General features: G+C 42.6%; 2 protein-coding genes across 2 annotated transcripts in view; both read right to left on the bottom strand.

The window, feature by feature from the left end:
• The window catches only part of LOC111957249 (proprotein convertase subtilisin/kexin type 6-like), a 28,006-nt gene extending 15,770 nt beyond the window's left edge, over window positions 1-12,236 (bottom strand). The window contains 5 exon segments of the mRNA XM_024134781.2: window positions 2,753-2,829; window positions 3,677-3,820; window positions 5,342-5,467; window positions 9,172-9,276; window positions 11,724-12,236. Coding sequence (XP_023990549.2) covers window positions 2,753-2,829; window positions 3,677-3,820; window positions 5,342-5,467; window positions 9,172-9,276; window positions 11,724-11,960 — 689 coding nt within the window. The 5' untranslated portion in view covers window positions 11,961-12,236.
• A 1,716-nt stretch (window positions 12,237-13,952) lies between these two features.
• Window positions 13,953-18,563, bottom strand: part of LOC111957241 (cell adhesion molecule DSCAML1-like) — a 31,325-nt gene continuing 26,714 nt past the window's right edge. Inside the window, exon 4 of the mRNA XM_023978022.1 lies at window positions 13,953-14,125. Within this exon, the coding sequence (XP_023833790.1) occupies window positions 13,953-14,125 (173 nt within the window). The remainder of the gene's footprint in view (window positions 14,126-18,563) is intronic.

Below are 18,563 nucleotides of genomic sequence, written 5' to 3'. Positions count from 1 at the left end.
TAAGGAATTAGAGGATGATGCGGTGGAGCGGGTGAGGATGGGACGAACCATAGCGGGTTTTATGAGGAGGGAGCAGGGATGAACAGAAACAATACATGAGGAATAGATGGATGGATGGATATATTGAAGGGATAAAGTGATACCGTAGAAGGATTGGAGAGATGGAGGGAATAAATTAAGGATAGAGGGATAGGGGGGAGGAATGTTGTAGAATAAATGTTGTAGATCTTAATGTTTTCCCTCATAAATCCTGGACTGATCGGACCACCATTTTATTACGTTGCAATCGCAAACAAATATCTGCTCAGAACCCCAACCAAGGAGCATCAAAAGTCGTCTGCTATAAATTCTCAGACAACACAAAGATTCCTTGATGCCCTTTCCAGACTCCCTCTGCCTACTACAAGGACGTCAAGAGGACAAAAAATCAGTTAGCCACCTAACCGAGGAACTTAATTTAACCTTGGCGCAATACCTAGATGCAGTTTGCCTTCCTTAAAAACTAAAACATTTGTCATAAGAAAACTAGCTCCCTGTATACAGAAAATACCCGAGCTCTGAAGCAAGCTCCAGAAAATTGGAACGGAAATGGCTTCCCAAACTGGAAGTCTTTCGACTAGCTTGGAAAGGACAGTACCGTGCAGTATCGAAGAGCCCTCACTGCTGCTCGATCATCCTATTTTTCCAACTTAATTGAGGAAAATAAGAACAATCCCAAATTTATTTTTGATACTGTCGCAAAGCTTACTAAAAAGCAGCATTCCCAAGTGAGGATGGCTTTCACTTCAGCCAGTAATAAATTCATGAACTTTTGAGGAAAGATCATGATCATTAAGAAAGGCAAATTACAGACTCCTCTTTAAATCTGCGTATTCCTCCAAAGCTCCAGCTGTCCTGAGTCTGCACAACTCTGTCCAGGACCTAGGATCAAGGAGAGACACTTAAGTGTTTTAGTACCTATATCTCTTGACACCAATGATGACTGTTTCAAGACCAGCTTTTTTCCATCTACGTAACATTGCAAACAAATCAGAAACTTTCTGTCAAAAAATGATGCAGAAAAATTTAATTCCATGTTTTGTTACCTCTAGGTTAGACTACTGCAAATGCCTACTTCCCGGCTACTCGGAATAAAGCACTAAATAAACTTCATTTAGTGCTAAATTTACGGCTGCTAGAATCCTGACTAGAACCAAAAAATGTGATCATATTTCTCCAGTGCTAGCCTCCCTCACTGGCTTCCTGTTAAGGCAAGGGCTGATTTCAAGGTTTTACTGCTAACTAACAAAGCAATTACATGGGCTTGCTCCTACCTATCTTTCCGATTTTGGTCCTGCCGTACATACCTACACGTACGCTACCGGTCACAAGACGCAGGCCTCCTAATTGTCCCTAGAATTTCTAAGCAAACAGCTGGAGGCAGGGCTTTCTCCTATAAGCTCCATTTTTATGAATGTCTGCCTACCCATGTGAGAGACGCAGACTCGTCTCAACCTTTAAGTCATTATTGAAGGACTCATCTCTCTCAGTAGGGTCCTATGATGAGTGTAGTCTGGCCCAGGAGTGTGGAAGGTGAACGGAAAGGCACTGGAGCAAACGAACCGCCCCTTGCTGTTCTCTGCCTGGCCGGTTCCCTTCTCTCCACTGGGATTCTCTGCCTCTAACCCTATTTACAGGGGCCTGAGTCACTGGCTTACTGGTGCTTCTTCATGCCGTCCCTAGAGGGTGCTTCACTTGAGTGGGTGAGTCACTGACGTGATCTTCCTGTCTGGGTTGGCGCCCCCCCCTTGGTTTGCCGTGGCGGAGATCTTTGTTGGGCTATACTCGGCCTGTGTCTCAGGATGGTAAGTTTGGTGGTTGAAGATATCCCTCTAGTAGGTGTGGGGCTGTGCTTTGGCAAAGTGCGTGGGGTTATATCCTTCCTGTTTGGCCCTGTTCGGGGGTATCATCGGATGGGCCCACAGTGTCTCCTGAACCCCTCCTGTCTCAGCCTCCAGTATTTATACTGCAAGTATTTATGTGTTGGGGGGCTAGGGTATTCAGTTTGTTATATCTGGAGTTACTTCTCCTGTCTTATCCGGTGTCCTGTGTGAATTTAAGTAATGCTCTCTCTAATTCTCTCTTTCTCTCTGTTCTTTCTCCTCTCTCGGGGACCTGAGCCCTAGGACCATGCCTCAGGACTACCTGGCATGATGACTCCTTGCTGTCCCCAGTCCACCTGGCCGTGCTGGCTGCCTCCAGGTTTCAACTGTTCTGCCTGCGGCTATGGGACCCTGACCTGTTCACCGAACGTGCTACCTGTCCCAGACCTGCTGTTTTCAACTCTCTAGAGACCGCAGGAGCGGGTTAGAGATACTCTTAAGGATCGGCTATGAAAAGCCAACTGACATTTTCTCCTGAGGTGCTGACTTTGCTGCACCCTCCGAACACTACTGTGATTATTATTATTTGACTATGCTGGTCATTTATGAAAATCTTGAACATCTTGCCATGTTCTGTTATAATCTCCACCCGGCACAGCCAGAAGTGGACTGGCCACCCCTCATAGCCTGGTTCCTCTCTAGGTTTCTTCCTAGGTTTTGGCCTTTCTAGGAGTTTTTACTAGCCACCGTGCTGTCGTACACTGCCATTCTTTGCTGTTTGGGGTTTTAGGCTGGGTTTCTGTACAGCACTGAGATATCAGCTGATGTAAGAAGGGCTATATAAATACATTTGATTTGATTTGATTTGACTGAGGGATGTTTGCTCTCACTTGTTCTCGTTGCTAGAATCATAACGAGGAGTTGGATCATGGTCGTTCCCGTTGACATCATAACTCGCCAGCTGGTCCTGGAGAGAGAGAGAGAGAGAGAGAGAGAGAGACAGAGATAGAGGGACAGAGACAGAGAACGAGATAGAAAAAGAAGAGAGAGAGAGACAGAGACAGAGGGACAGAGAAAGCGATAGAAGAGAGAGAACACGAAGAGAGCAACAGAGAGAGACAGATAGAAGGAGAAAACAAAGCACGTCTTGCTCACTAAAGGACATAAAACAGAAAAGGAAATATATTGCCATGGTTTTTCGCCATTTCAGTCATATCTCATCTCGTGCACTATTAAAGAACCAGTGACAGATTGGAACCAACACCGGCCATAATTTAGAGACGTATTTCAATGTGTCAGGCACAGAAATGAAATTTGTCCGACAAAGGTGGTGTGTTGTTATGGCCTCAACAAATACTAGCAGTGTAGGTGTCTTGTTTTTGTGGACGTACCCTTTCACACAATCGTACCAAACCAAACTGTTCTGGCCTGGGTATTTTCTTTTCACATTATCRTTTCCAGCAACTAAGGTGGTGGTGGTGGTGGACGTTTTGTTATTATCTGTGTTATATTCTGTTCAATTCTTTATTCATATCCATTAGGGATGGGCACTGATATCAGTTGTAATTTTTCATTTGACAGCGATATCATTTTGGAATTTATAAACACTTTACTTTACTGTAGCCCTTTCAAAACATGAACATCAATCACCATTCAGTTCCCACTGGGCAAAACACAACCCAAAACACAACCCCKAAAAAATGCGAATGCATCCAATGAGTTTTCAGAGTCACAAGCTTGATGTAGTCATGGTGTGCTAGGAATATGGGAACAAAACTTTTGACTATGTGAAGAGACCCCAATAGTATACTTACATAGTTCTGTGCCAGGTCAGGGTGGTTCCTCTCGATGCCGTCGTCCAGGATGGTGACCACCACGTTCTTGCCCGTGTAGCCTCTCTGCCACGCTGCCAGAATGTTCATCTCTGACCGACAGCGATTGTTCTTGTCCGTACAGTGCTGAGGAAGAGGACCACAGAGGACACATACAATGTTAATAGGAAACAGAGGAGTGGTCAGACTGGGGTCCTATGTTAATCAGTACGTATATCTGTCATGTCAACCGATGTGTRACTGACAACCTAAAAATGAAAAAGAAGTTATCTTTATTCAACAGCAATGGCTTGGTTGTCCTTGAGTTTGTCATTTTTTCATCTTTGCATCCCACTTCCTAATTTGAATGTGAGGACATTGAAGAGCAATTTTTGTTCCACTCAGATGAGTGAAACTGTCTGGAAGGATACTAGGGTCATGTTAAATAGGTACAAAAGGTTTTAAAACAGAATTAATCTGGGAGGTACTACCAGATATTGTCCAGTAGGAACAKTGATTTTCATTTTCTGTTGTAAAACGTTTTGATAAGGTGTGCCCTTCTGATGTCACCCAGCATTAGGGTGATGTGAGACAAACATGACCCTGAGTATAAATTCTCCATCCATTATCGTCTCTCTATATGTAATATCACCCAATCCCCTCCAACAGATCTGGGTTCACATCATGTGTTTTCTGTCAAATACTTTAGCAGCGCTTGATTTAGCTTGTCTGGCACAATGGAACAGAAAAGGCCTAAAAGTGTAAACCCTGCCCATCTGGCATTCCAGGCAGGCTTAATCTATCAAATGCTCAAAGTATTTGAGAGAACCAGGTCTGGATCCAAACCCAGTATCACAACCCAGCACTTCCCCTACATTTACCCAGCCCACGTTTCTTAAAAAGCATTAGGATTCTGCCCCTTGACTCCTATTTTTAGTATGCATGTTAAACACTCGCCCCAACAGACTCTGGCATGAGATATAGGATAAAGAGATATACAACGTAAGCTCTGTGAGAGAGAAACCATTATAGGCCATCTGTCTGTTTAAAAATGTCTTCTCCCACAGAATGCCAAAGCGGAGGCCCATCCCCATAGACTACGGTTACATTCCTGCCATGTAGTGCACATTCAGGTAGTGAATCATTTTACCCACATCCATCGCCTCATAAGCATCTAATCCATCCTAACCCAGATTTACCCTGAGCCCTAGATGAGAAGTTTGGACACTTCTCCCAAGTTGACAACAGAACTGCAGGCTCTGGACAATTTCACACTTGAGTTCCTACCCAAAGCTCTTATCGTCAACCTGGTTTAATTACTAAAAGACGACCGGACCATAGCCGCAGAGATGCATTAGCTCAAGTTTGTATTAGACTCGTGTGGTGACAAAAACATGTTCAGGGAATAGTGGTGCACCTTAAACAGGGGMATCGATGCTGTCAAGGGGAAGTGAGGGCACTCGTTTGGGCCCGTCCAAAATGGCTCTCTATTCCCTAGATAATGCACTACTTTGACCAGGGACGATTAAAGTTTTCCATTGCGTGCCCTAATGAATATGACCCTGATTTTCATTTCAGCTAATTATTTATTATTTTATTCAATTATTTCAAGTACTACTACATATATGACTCCAGTGAGGATAGATGGTAGACATGTAGTGTACTTACAATATACCACATGTTGGACCATTTGGGGTCGTTGAAGTGGACGAAGTTGGGGTCAGGGCTTCTGGTGTCCCTTTGGATGTATCTCTTTACTCTCTGCTTCACCAGCTGCTGTTGGACCCAGTCAACCTAGAAAAACATCACACACACGCAGTAGAGACCACAGGGACATTGTGGCTTGCTTAAGCGACTCCCAAGGACGGATATGGGAATGGAAATCACAGGTGAAGTTTTACACACATTAACAAACAAACACGTTTGTCGATTTGCAAATTGGAATGAATGACAATGTATCTGTCCCAAATGGCACCCTGTTCGCTATGTAGTGCACTACTTTTAACCAAGGCACATAGGGCTCTGGTCAAAAGTATTGCACTACATAGGGAACAGGGGGCATTTGGGAGCCATRCTATCTATTCTTAATCCATGTGATAAACACATTCAAATGCAAATTCACAAAGCACCTTGCATACGTACACACTCCGTTTACGTGCAGTGCAGTCCCAATTCAAAGACGTGTTTTAATTGCATGTGGTGTCTGCATGCTCCGATTCAGTGCATGCCTTCATAGCAGTCTCAAACCATTGCATATTAGGAGTTAATTGTACACAATGGGCCCGTTTCCCAGACACAGATTAAGCCTGGCCATAGACTTAAAAAGCAGGCTCAATGGAGAATATCAATTGAAATAGCTTTAAAGTCCAGGACTAGGTTTAATCTGTATCCGGGAAACGGTCCTATTTATTAACTACTGTATATAGCCTACTGTAGTAAGTCTGACCAGTGGTTGTGGAGGAAGGCCGAGAAACCATATAGATGCCGTGTTTAGATTTCTCTTCTTGATAAGTTATGTTGTGACAGCGGTTGGTGGTTGGTGTGAAATCACACAGGCTGGGGGGGGCAGCAAATCAGAGGCCTGACAGAGGTAAAATTGGTTTCTAGGCATCAGCCCCAACCTTTCATTTAAACACACAGGGCTTAGAGCGTGATATGATCAGATAGGCTCTGTTGAGGAGCTTCAGACTTTGGGCTTTGCTTTTATTACTCTTGAGATCCTGCCTGTCTGAGTGAGATAATCTCAGGGAGAAGGCCAGAGGAGAGGCTCCCCAAACAGCTGTACTTATTCTTAAAGCTGCCTGTAGGCTAGAAGTGGAGGGTGGAAGGAGGCCTCCAATAATACTGATGGGCCTGATGTGATACGGGTTGGATGTACATGTATCTATGTATCTATCCAAGTGTATCTGTCTTGAGGTTCTGATAGGATTTTGATTGGATTGCCTTCTCTTGGTCCCTGATAGTGTTTGTGTATTGTGTGTGTGTGTGTGTTGTGTGTGCGTGCCGTGCGTGTATGTGTGTGTGTGTGCGTGCGTGCGTGCGTGCGGGGTGGCGTGCTGCGCGCGTGGTGTGTGCTTGTGTCAGTCTCTCTGCTTATGTTTCATCCAGACAGAGTAAATGACGAGATCTGGGCATGCAGAGAGAAGACACTTGAGTGGAAAAATGGTCTGTCAACTATCACTATGTTAGGTATGTTAAAGACCCAGCTCTGTGTGCGGCTGCATCTGTAAAACAGCTGGGCTGAAGTGGTCGGAAGAACAGAGGTACAACACTTTCTGGCGACAAAAAGGATTTGAACCCCTAACCATTACCGTATCCATAACACTAGCTCAACCCTTGCGCTAATCTTAGAAGATGGATCTGCATTAAGGGAAACAGCGCCGTCCGCCCAAGCACTTTGTTATTGTTTTGTTTGGTGGACTAAACAGAGGTGAGGTGTGTTGAGCAGAGTGTCAACCACAAACACCAGTACATATTGTGCTGTTCTACTGCCCTGAATGATGCTACTTCTTTGTTGTGTGCTTCTACTACCTGCATTGCTTGCTGTTTGGGGTTTTAGGCTGGGTTTCTGTACAGCACTTTGAGATATCAGCTGATGTACGAAGGGCTATATAAATACATTTGATTTGATTTGTAACACGCCAAACCGATGTGGCACTTCACCATTAAGGATTCCAACTTAAAGGAAATTTCACTTCAAATATGAAGTTTAGCTCTTTACCATAAATATTTCATCTGTCTGCCACATTTCTAACCCAGAGATATAAGTCAAAATCTGTAGCAGAGCACAAAGCTAGTGATGTCACAGGCTTGCATTCCCCAGTAGGCTCCTGCTACAAAGCAAATATCAACAGCTGTCTCAGTGAACAACTACAGCCAAACTAAGTGGAAAATCATGTACATTTGAATTTCGAGGGAACTATCCCTAAGCTCATGTACTTGCTCATCTTCTGTGACTAACGTTATACTGTTGTGACTATGTATTTGCCAGTGGATGCTGGTGGAGGAGCTATAGGAGGACGACATTGTAATGGCAGGAACCGAATAATTGGAACGGAGTCACACATGTGGTTTCCATATGTTTGATGTGTGTGATACCGTTGCATTGATTCCTCCTTAGCTCCTCCCACCAGCCTCCTCTGGTACTTGCTCATCTGTTGCTCCCGGGTTGCTGTTGGTGATAACAGACCTGGCCGTGACCCCGCTCTCCGAAGGTGTCTCAGGGGGAGTTAGGATATGCAGAAAACACATTTCCAATTCACACATGCTTAATAATAGACTTGTACATGTGTGAAATAGGAGAGATATAGCGAACCACCAAACTATTATTACAACCAATCATCCTTTCTAGCATTCACCTTAGAAGTGAATCAGAACTGTTCACTTAGTAATGTATTGATGTCAAAGGGAGACTATGGGCTCTATTTTAACAAACCTAACACAATGGTAAATCCATCTTTGCTAAATAGGTTAACTTGAACCCATTTGCCGTCCACATTGTTCTAAGATAATTGCATGGCTTCATAGAATTCACACTGATGTAGGGACTAGGTCTACAGACATTACATATGGCTGAGCATGGACATGCAAAACATTGTCAATAAGCCAGATTAAATTCATTATTGATAAGGCCAAAAAGAGAATGAAACAACAAAACGAAACAACAACTTAAAAAAAAAAAAAGGCTATGTCACACTTACAGGCACCATAATTTCTCCCTTGGCATATAATACTAAACAACGCAGACTATGAGGGTTTTACACACATCCACAACGTGACCTGCGTACTAAAATAATGTGGCCTGCCTACAATGCAGAGATAAAAAGGGAATGTCAGCTCACTGTTTTACTCCTCTCAAACTTTACATTTTAATAAAGCTTTGGTGATTAAGATTTATTTCCAAGCGGTCTCGGGAGCCAAACCCTTTATCGACAGTCTTGACTACTTTGCGATTGATTTGGGCAGAAAAAAAGCCTTAATTGAGAGGAGGCTATGCTTGGTTTTAAGAAAATGAAACAAAATGGGAAAAACAAGTTTTTTAATGTTTCTAAATAGGAAGTATTCAGACTCCAAAAGCACATCAGGCTACTCTTGTTCCATGTTCATATGGGCAGTGTGCGTCACGGCTGGATAGGCTGCATTTCTGCTGTCAAAAGTCATGTCATAACCATCTGCGTTATCTGCTGAAACCAGCTTTTGGTTGGTCTTAAAATCCCTACCAGCACTGCCTGAAATTAGCACTTTGGATCATGTTTTTAAGGACACGCCTCAAATATTTCCACCCGCCCATCTGAGCACAAGTGAGCTGATGTTTGACAGGTAAATTGGCGAACCTGGTGTTTGGGCTGGAAAATGCAAATGCACAGTTTTCACATGACGAAATTGCAAACTAAAATGCGTTTGACACTAGCGCCGCCTTAATGCCAGCGAAAATAGACCACTATGTGAAAATTCTAGGTTAGGATTCACCCCGAGTAACTACCAAGCAGATGTCTCACCTTTGGGTCCATCTGGATGAAGGAGTGAGCGCCCCTAGTGGAGAAAGCTGCTCTGCGCACCACTCTGCTGTGGTGGAAATGGTAATGGTCCTCCAGACTCCCGATCTGGACAGCAACAACATGAAAACAAACAGTAGGGTTGTAGCGAGAAGAAGAAGAAGAAGAAGAAAATACACTACAATCTTTACAGTATACTACATAAAAATGATGGTTCTGGGCAGCAGACAGGGTAATGCCAGGTTAAATCTGCATTCTACAGTACAGTGAGATATAAAGTATGCAGTGAGCAAGAACAAATATAATTGTATTGTATGTTACTGTCTGTACATCAATGCAAATCGATATACGGTACATGATATTGGTTATCTAAGGATTATGGTACCTAAAACCAAACAACCTACATTGTTTTGAGAAAGAACATGTTTGCACCGGTATCCAACAATGTGAAGTTTGTGAACACATACAGATGTAGGACATTAATGTGAGCCAGTTTGCTACAGCAGGAAATGAATCATGCAGCAACAGGACATGTTAATATTTATGTGGATTATAATTCATGGACATTTTTGTAGGGGTTGATACAATTTTTGTAAGGGAAAATCGAGTCTGAATTTTCAAAGTTGAAATTACAAACTCAAAGCCTTTTTAAACCTCAAATAAACAAGTTTTTTTCTCCTGCAACATGGTGATCAAATTAAGATCCTACATTTGTACAGAAGGACTTTTTCTGCAAATGTTGCTTACTCAGAGGAAAATAACTATTTCAAATCCAAAGCACGTGAAGTAATAAATATGATTTTTTTCTCCTGTGACTTTGACCAAAAATGCGGGCAGGATTCCCAAAGCACATGTGCACTTCTGGCACTGAGCCGCGTTATTATCTGAACCAGGACTTCTTTAACACTCTCTCTCTCTCTCGCTCAACCTTTCGCTACCTCCCTTCACCTCTTTCCCTCTGTCTTGTTCTCACTCATTTGCCATTCACCTCTTTCTCTCTCTGTCTCTTGCTCTATATGTCTCCCCCCCTCATTTCAACTCTCTCTTTCCCTCTTTCTCTCTCTGTCTCTTGCTCTATATGTCTCCCCCCCTCATTTCAACTCTCTCTTTCCCTCTTTCTCTCTCTGTCTCTTGCTCTATATGTCCCCCCTCCTCATTTCAACTCTCTCTTTCCCTCTTTCGCTCTCTCCCTTGCTCTATATGTCTCCCCCACTCATTTCAACTTTCTCTTTCCCTCTTTCTCTCACTCTGTTGTTCTCACTCCATTTATCCTCTCTTTCTCCCCTCTGCCTTTCCTCTGCCTTTCCCTCTGCCTTTCCCTCTGCATCTCCATCCAAGTCTGTCAGTTCTTAGGAATTTGGAATGATTGCGTAGATAGCAAGCTGAGTGTACACAGTCGCTGCAGATATAAAATGTTACAACATAAAAGGTCAAAGGTCCATTGAATAAACTTCAATTTCAGATATCACACTTCTCTGAATCATGCAAACACTGTGTCAATCCTTATACCCTGAATAAATGTCTCATACTGTTAGGCTACAGTAGTTATGTGGGCTACGTCCGTACCCTAAATGACTTGTTATCCTCAGATTCATGTCAATAATCTATAGAATATCTACGCTTTCTTTTCATTGTAAGAAACCCAGCTCCCCATCCACAAGCATGTCCTCTTCACAGTCTGCATGAATTCTGCAAGGCTATCTATCAACTGTCAGTAAATTCAAATGAAGATCGTTAGGAAGTTCCATAGGGTGAATCCCAATGGGAGACAGACTAAAATGTCAAGACCACATGGTCATTTATTGCAGTTTATAGCATGTGGTCAACTTCAATAAGAAGGCTGCAACAGAAGCCCTGCTGTGGGACACTCCTCTTAAAAAGATCTGGATAATCAATGCATTTACCCCCTGGGTAGGATTGTAAAGGCCTATTATGGCTAAAACAAGAGCAGAACAAATCCACTATTATAATTAAGTAAACCCATTCCAGTCATATATAACATCCTTAAAGTGAAAACATCAATGGTGTACCAAGTTGGAATGTAGTCCTTTTCCAATTTGGGAAATGAAAATGAYCCAATATTACGGAATTTGGGCACTTTCTTTTTTGGCACAGCGCCATTTCCAGTGTTGATCATCGTGCACAAGCCTACTGTAGTCTACAACACATTGTATAATTACAGCGTCATGTTTAGTCTCGTTGTATATGGACAGTGCAACGTGACCATTGCCCATAAGTCAACGGCCCGAAAAGAAGGTACTTCAGTGACGCTGGTGCGTTTGTGTTGCCAACTGAAAACCGCKGTGTAACTCTGAAAGCTGTACATTTGGCGCCGGGGTTCAGRTGCTTGCCAGACACSGMTAATAATCGCACACGTCACTTTTCTTTGATTCCTCTATGAATGTCTCTGCATTATGATCGACAAATCGCCAGACTACTGTATCAAAGTTCAGCAGCTGAACTCGACAAAACATTAKACTATTGATCCGCAAAGYAGAAAGAGGGAATCACAACAGGTCAGGCTGCACAATATAAAAACACGGTAATGGTCTTACCTGTCCATAATTATTATAACCATATTTAACAGCTAGTTTATCCGCTTCTTCTTGTCCCCCTGCAATACGCACTGCCCAGTGATTTGTATAAACGTTCCGAGGGGCCAGCGACTGACAGATTTCTAAAGTTGATAATATCAAAATAAAAAATAAACACATTTTGGTGTCCGAAACTTGTCCTACAACATCAGCTCTAGAATAAGGGATAAAACACATATCTAAAAATATAACACGCATGGACGCTCAAATTAGTCAATCGTCAATCCAACTCCATCAGAAAAAGCATGCTGTTTGTCATAAATCCATCATGTCCGAGCGAAATTTACAGCCGGGTTGACTGATATTTAATTCCTTAAAAAGTTGAAAATATGAACCTCAGGCGCCAACCCTTATCCCGCGCCAGCGCTCCTCTATATGTACGCACAAGCACCAATAGCGAATGCCATTCATGCGCAGCCTATAGCAGCGGAACACACTGGTAAAGAGCCCGTCTGTGMGAACATCAAAGCCTCACTCATAGGGGATCSGTAGTAGCCCACGCCTCTCCAACCAGCGCTATAATAGGAGCACGTCGCTCGGAAGAGTCAATGCGCTACTGAACAATRGCATAATTCCTCTGCCTTTGGCTGCTGCAACAATATGCAAATKAATTATTCAATAAACGACCCCAAAGTCCAATGATCTTAGAGAAATAAAGAAAATATTGATACACTTGTCATCTGACTGTCAAGTAGGCCCTGTCTCTTGAAAACAGTTATGTTGATAGAAGACATTGGAGAGTGAAGAATGAATAACGGTTGAATAATGCAACATCCTGTCTATTTGTCAAGACTGCTGCTCTGCCATAGGCATACTGTATGGAAACATAAACTAGGAACTGCAATCAATCATTGTGATTGTGTGTCTCTACACAGCATGACAAACACACACACAACGTTAGTAACCACACATATACACACACACACACACACACACACACACACACACACACCACACACACACACACACACACACACACACACACACACCACACAACACACACACACAACACACACACACACACACACCACCACACACACACACACACACACACACACACACACACAAGTGTACTATGTAGAGATTAGTAATGCTCCATGTCGGGAATAACGGGCCATATGAGACACATCCTATATAGATAACAGTGGGTGCATTGTCCCCTTTCTTCATTTAAACAAACGTTTGGGATTACAGCATATCAAACACCCACAGTTTTTTGATTTTTTTTCTCTGTTTGAACAAAAAATAGCTCATAAAAAAATTATTGCAGCCAGATTTTGGGGATATTTACAATACTGATATAGAATAGTCATTATTAACATCTTTACCAAGGCCATCTGTTCTCACTCTGGAGTTAACATAGAAGACCAGAACATTTCCATTCCCAAACCTCTGAGGGAATCATCTTGCGTCCCAAATGGCACCCTATTCTCTACATAGGGCTCTACTTTGACCAAATATACATGCACTACATAGGGAATAGGTGCCATTTGGATTTAGGATGCAGTCATCCTAAATGAATCACAATATTTGTTGCTGATTGCCACTAACTGTTCTGGCTTTGAATGAATCTGAATGCTGTTAAGGTTCTGTTGTGATCAAACTTGGACCTGTACTGAACGTCCCCTTATGGTACCGAGTAAACGTCATGTTTTAATGTCTTAGAACATTCTAAGAATGTCTGTGGGATAACGTCTCGCTGAAACCCTAAAAGGGACCTAATGGGAACATCGTCTAATGTCCTTAGGACGTTCTCTGTTGCTGGGGGGGGGGGGACTTTACTAACTATGTGGCAATAGAAAATGTCACCATGTACGCTAAATGTATCGTGAGACCCCTTGCACAGGTACTGTAGACCTTAAAGAGAGAAATCCTCCAAGAGGCAATTTACTGGAATAACAAAAAGGAGCTGCAACAAAGAACAAACATTAAAAAAAACACTCAGCGAAGTTGGCAACCTTACCCTCACCCACGCTCACAACCTTGGCGTCATCCTGGACTCCTCCCTCTCCTTCGACCACCCCATCAGACAGACTGTCAAATCCTTATCCTTCCGCCTCTGTAACATTGCTAAGGACTCCCGTCCTACTGCTGAAACCCTCACCATTCATTCATCTCCTCTCGACTCGACTATTTCAACTCATTCCTCTCCGCCACCAACTCAAGCTCCCTCCATAAACTCCAAATGGTTCAGAACTCTGCAGCCAGACTCCTCGTCCATACTAAGTCCTGGCAGCACGTCACCCAGTCTTCCGTGAACTCCACTGGCTCCCGGTCTCCGCATGCAACGAATACAAGATCCTCTTTCTGACCTACGAAGCTCTCCACCACCTTGCCCCCGCTTACCTCGCTGACCTTCTTCCCTACCAACCCACACGATCACCCTGTTCTACCACAGCAGGCCACCTTGTTGTCCCCAGCTCCAAGGTCCAGAGCTTCAGCAACAGGGACTTCTCCGGGGCTAAACCCAACCTAGGGAAATCCCTCCAGCCATCCGTGAGTCTATCGCCATTTTTCAGTCCCCACTCACCATGACTCCCCCTAACCCCCCTAAGATGATGCTGTTGATAATGTTTAAAACTTTAACAGTGATGGATCAGGTGTGCTTGTAATAACAGGCCTGTCAACATACAAATGCAGAGTCTGTGACCACAGTGTCAGAAACATAGTGGCGAGGCGGATGAGAGGGAGGTTCATGTGACTGACACAGTCACACATCAGTCATTAAAGGAAATTAAAAGTGACATAGGAAATTGGATCAAATTGTCAGTCCCAGAACCCCATGCGTTTCTTCTGGTGATTGGCGTTGGGAAACACACAGCGGAGATGCCGGATGCAGTGAAGTGGATCCAGAAGAACTTTGGAAAAGAGGCCTCACACTACATTATAGTAATATTCACTAGAGTGGATCAGCTGGATGAACACCAGTGGAGGTGTTTCTTTAAGAGCCTCTGATGCTCCTTTAGAGGATGATGATTGATCTCATGTCTTTAATAATAAAGCCAGAGATGGCCAGACTCAGGTGACAGAGCTGCTAAGGAAGATKGAGGAGAAGAATGGACGACAGCACTACACCAATAAGTCGGGTCTATTTTGTGTGATTTGTATTTTTTTTGTACATAACGTTTCCACCATCATTTCCTATGACTCATTGTGGATTTGTTATTATTACTACATGCTATTACTTTGCTATTATTTATATCTCTCTGCATTGTTGGGGAGGGCACGTAAGGAAGCATTTCACTGTTAATCTACACCTGTTGTTTACAAGGCATGTACATTTTACCAATCTCTTATCCAGAGCAACTAAGTTTAAGTGCCTTGCTCAAGAGCACATTGATAGATTTTCACCTAGTTTGTTCAGGATTCGAACCAGCAAACMTTCAGTTACTGGCCCAACGTGCTCAACCACTAGGCTACCTGATGAATACAATCTGCTTTGATGTACCAGGAGGCTAAAAGAAAGTCCAGAGAGGATGAGATTAAAGAAAGTGGTTGAAAAAATGTCTGTAGTCGCTGCAGTAGAAGCAGGCACAAGTGGTCTGTGCCTTGGCACCTGCAGAAATACTAGCAGGAGGACTTGTCACAGCAGGAGTGGTGGGAGGAGCTGGTATCCTAAAGGCTAGTTATATCCATACGTAACAACTTTTATAAAGAACTGGGTGTGGAATGCAGAAAGKTGAAACTCCAGTAAAAGTTGACATCCGCAATGAGATTTTATTTCTCCAACAGCAGGAGCCCAAAAAGGCAACTTCTTGAAATCCACTTAGAGGGGTGGACCAAAGCCAGAAAGATGCTGTGAGAAAAGTGGAGGATGTCCTGGCAACCGGGGGGCTGCTGGTTTAAGATACTATCCACTGCCATTGTGCCCTTGAGCAAGACACTTCACACTCAAAACAGCTCTAGGGGTTCTACACTCGGCTGACCRTGTRTCTCTCAACGTGTGTCCTCAGCAGACGACAAAGGCAACATGTCAAACAAATGGACAATATTCTATTCTATTGACTTTGTGTTTTTTAAATTAACATGTTATTTTCTACATTGTAATAACAAATCTAAATTGTTTTATGAAACAAGTGAAAAAAGTGAATTCACAGCAAACATTACCGAGTCTATTTTGTCACATTTGAAGTGCGTATCATTTCCATGGCATGCAATCACCTTGTTCTATGAGTATGTCCATTAATTACAGACAAATACAGAGACAGATGCCTCCAGTCACTTTCCTCTCTCACACCTGATGTCACAGACTTTATAAAATATCAAGAGAATAAAAAGTGTTTCCCTGTTTTTGTCAGAGTGAAAGCTGTAGCAATAGATTCACTTTCTGCGAAGGTTTACAAAACCCTCCAGGAACTACGGACAATATCCCTTCAACAATCATAAAGAATCATGACTTTTATGAAGGACCAGTGGTCTCGCTTCCCAAGCTTCATGATATGGTTTTATTTGAGTCAATGTTCCTAACATAAACACAAGTGGTTTATAGGCTCCGGGAATAGTAAATGGACACAACATAATGGTCTTTATCTATTTTGTTGATAATCCAAGAAAATTATAGCAGCAAAACACTGAATAACCATGGAGATTTAAAAGGGGAAAAATCATAAAAAACTTCCGGATAAAGAGTTATTATAACCCTGAAAAGGGGAATACAACATTGTATTGCTAGGTCTGACATGTAATAGACTAAACATCATGCTGCAATGGTTTAACTTGTAGTATTATCCTCAGTGGAGGGTTCTGTAGGTATACGGCTTGGTTTAACTTGTAGTATTATCCTCAGTGGAGGGTTCTGTAGGTATAAGCTTGGTTTAACTTGTAGTATTATCCTCAGTGGAGGGTTCTGTAGGTATACGGCTTGGTTTAACTTGTAGTATTATCCTCAGTGGAGGGTTCTGTAGGTATAAGGCTTGGTTTAACTTGTAGTATTATCCTCAGTGGAGGGTTCTGTAGGTATACGGCTTGGTTTAACTTGTAGTATTATCCTCAGTGGAGGGTTCTGTAGGTATAGGCTTGGTTTAACTTGTAGTATTATCCTCAGTGGCGGGTTCTGTATGTATAGGCTTGGTTTAACTTGTAGTATTATCCTCAGTGGAGGGTTCTGTAGGTATACGGCTGGTGTGATCTAGGTTGTTCTCACTGCTGTACCAATAATGTCTGTGTGTGGGATGGGACTATGAATCTCAGGGGTACAACACTCATATACTAACCTAGTGAGGCGGGAAAGACTGGGTCTTAGTCGTTGCTTAGGCCATTGGTTTAGAAATATGGCCATGTCTTTTGACCATGGCCTCCGGTGCATGGCGACAATACCTCCAACACGATGTGCTTATCCTGAGAAATGGGTGACATAAACATGCAAGGCACCGACCTGAACGGTTGTAAAAATCCTCTGGGTCAGAAATGGCGACAGAATGTGAAATAAAGACGTCTGAAATGCATGTATACAAACATGTCCTTCGACAGTGACAGCGACACGTTTATTAGCTTGTTTTCATATGTTTTGGATGGGATTTAGGGTCAGCGATGTTATATGGGGTCAGCAAGAGTCTGTTAACACTCCCACCTTGCTCTGCTCAGTAAAATGATGTGGGTTTAGTGAAATTCAGAAGAAAGTTATTCATTAGTGTAGAGAGTTGCCCGCAGAGTAGATATTGGCAGGAGGAGTATTGGGGTTGTGGTTTCTTCTGGCTTGTGTGTGTGTGTATGTGTGTATGTGTGTATCTGCATCCATGTGTGTGTGTGTGTGTGTGTGTGTGTCTGTACCTCTGTGTGTGTGTGTCTGTGTTTGTGTGTGTGTGTGTCTTTGCCGTTGTCTATGTGTGTCGGCATTTGCGTGCCGTGTTTCTGTGCATGTGAGTAAATCATATAGCTGAACTTCGTGCAGAGAGACCTCCACACAGCATTTGGCAGCCTCTGTCCTGGCATGAGCCCTGCAGTGTTGGCAGACTGGCGAGGGGAGTGTTTGAAGTTCTCAGGTGACTATGTGTCACTGCTCAATAAATCATCTATTTCTACAAACAGGCTGAAGATTTTTAGGATTCAGGTGAGCCAATATGAACAAACATGGTCTGTAGGCTATGTGATTCAAACAGAATGTCTACAGAATMTATATAATGCTAATCTTCAATAAAAATATACTAGACTCATTTGATGTTTACGATACTTTGGGTAAAATATAATTACACTGATATCAAAATGATCTCAAACCTTTTATCCTAAAAATGCAATATCTGTCAGAACAGTTAGATGTTTGATGTCACAGCTTTTCAATCTGAGTACTGAGTATACTGAGAGTAAAAACATTGCTGAGGCACTTTAATCCCTTCCATAGTTTGTGTTAAACCATAATGCTAGTCATGAAATTATTACAGACTACATCATCTGATTGCAACCATTTATCAACATTATGCCCCGTCTAAATAAACAAAATTTGAACAGATTTACTGACTGGAGCAGAAGGCCTAGTTTATAATGCTGGTGCTGCCATCTGTGTTTTCACAATGAGAAAAATCTTAAACATGTTCAACAACCAAACAAAAACATGACAGGACAAATATAGATATGTATCTCTTAATCATTCAGAAAAAGATAAATACAGCACACTTGTAATTCTGATTACACCATGAGCAATTATTGTGATTGTTGCCTGTACAGCACTCAAAGGAGATTCATTTTGCTAATCCAAAGGTACTGAAGCATGGCATGCTATACAATTTCACGTAGTGCAGGATTGTAGCTAATCTTCTTTTCATTGTGTGCCTTCATTTACATTAATTTCTAATCTCACATCACACA

This window comes from Salvelinus sp. IW2-2015, linkage group LG4p, assembly GCF_002910315.2.
Source record: "Salvelinus sp. IW2-2015 linkage group LG4p, ASM291031v2, whole genome shotgun sequence".
NCBI classification, from domain to species: domain Eukaryota; kingdom Metazoa; phylum Chordata; class Actinopteri; order Salmoniformes; family Salmonidae; genus Salvelinus; species Salvelinus sp. IW2-2015.
Note: the sequence above shows the minus strand (reverse complement) of the source record. Positions and strands in the feature narration are given on the sequence as shown.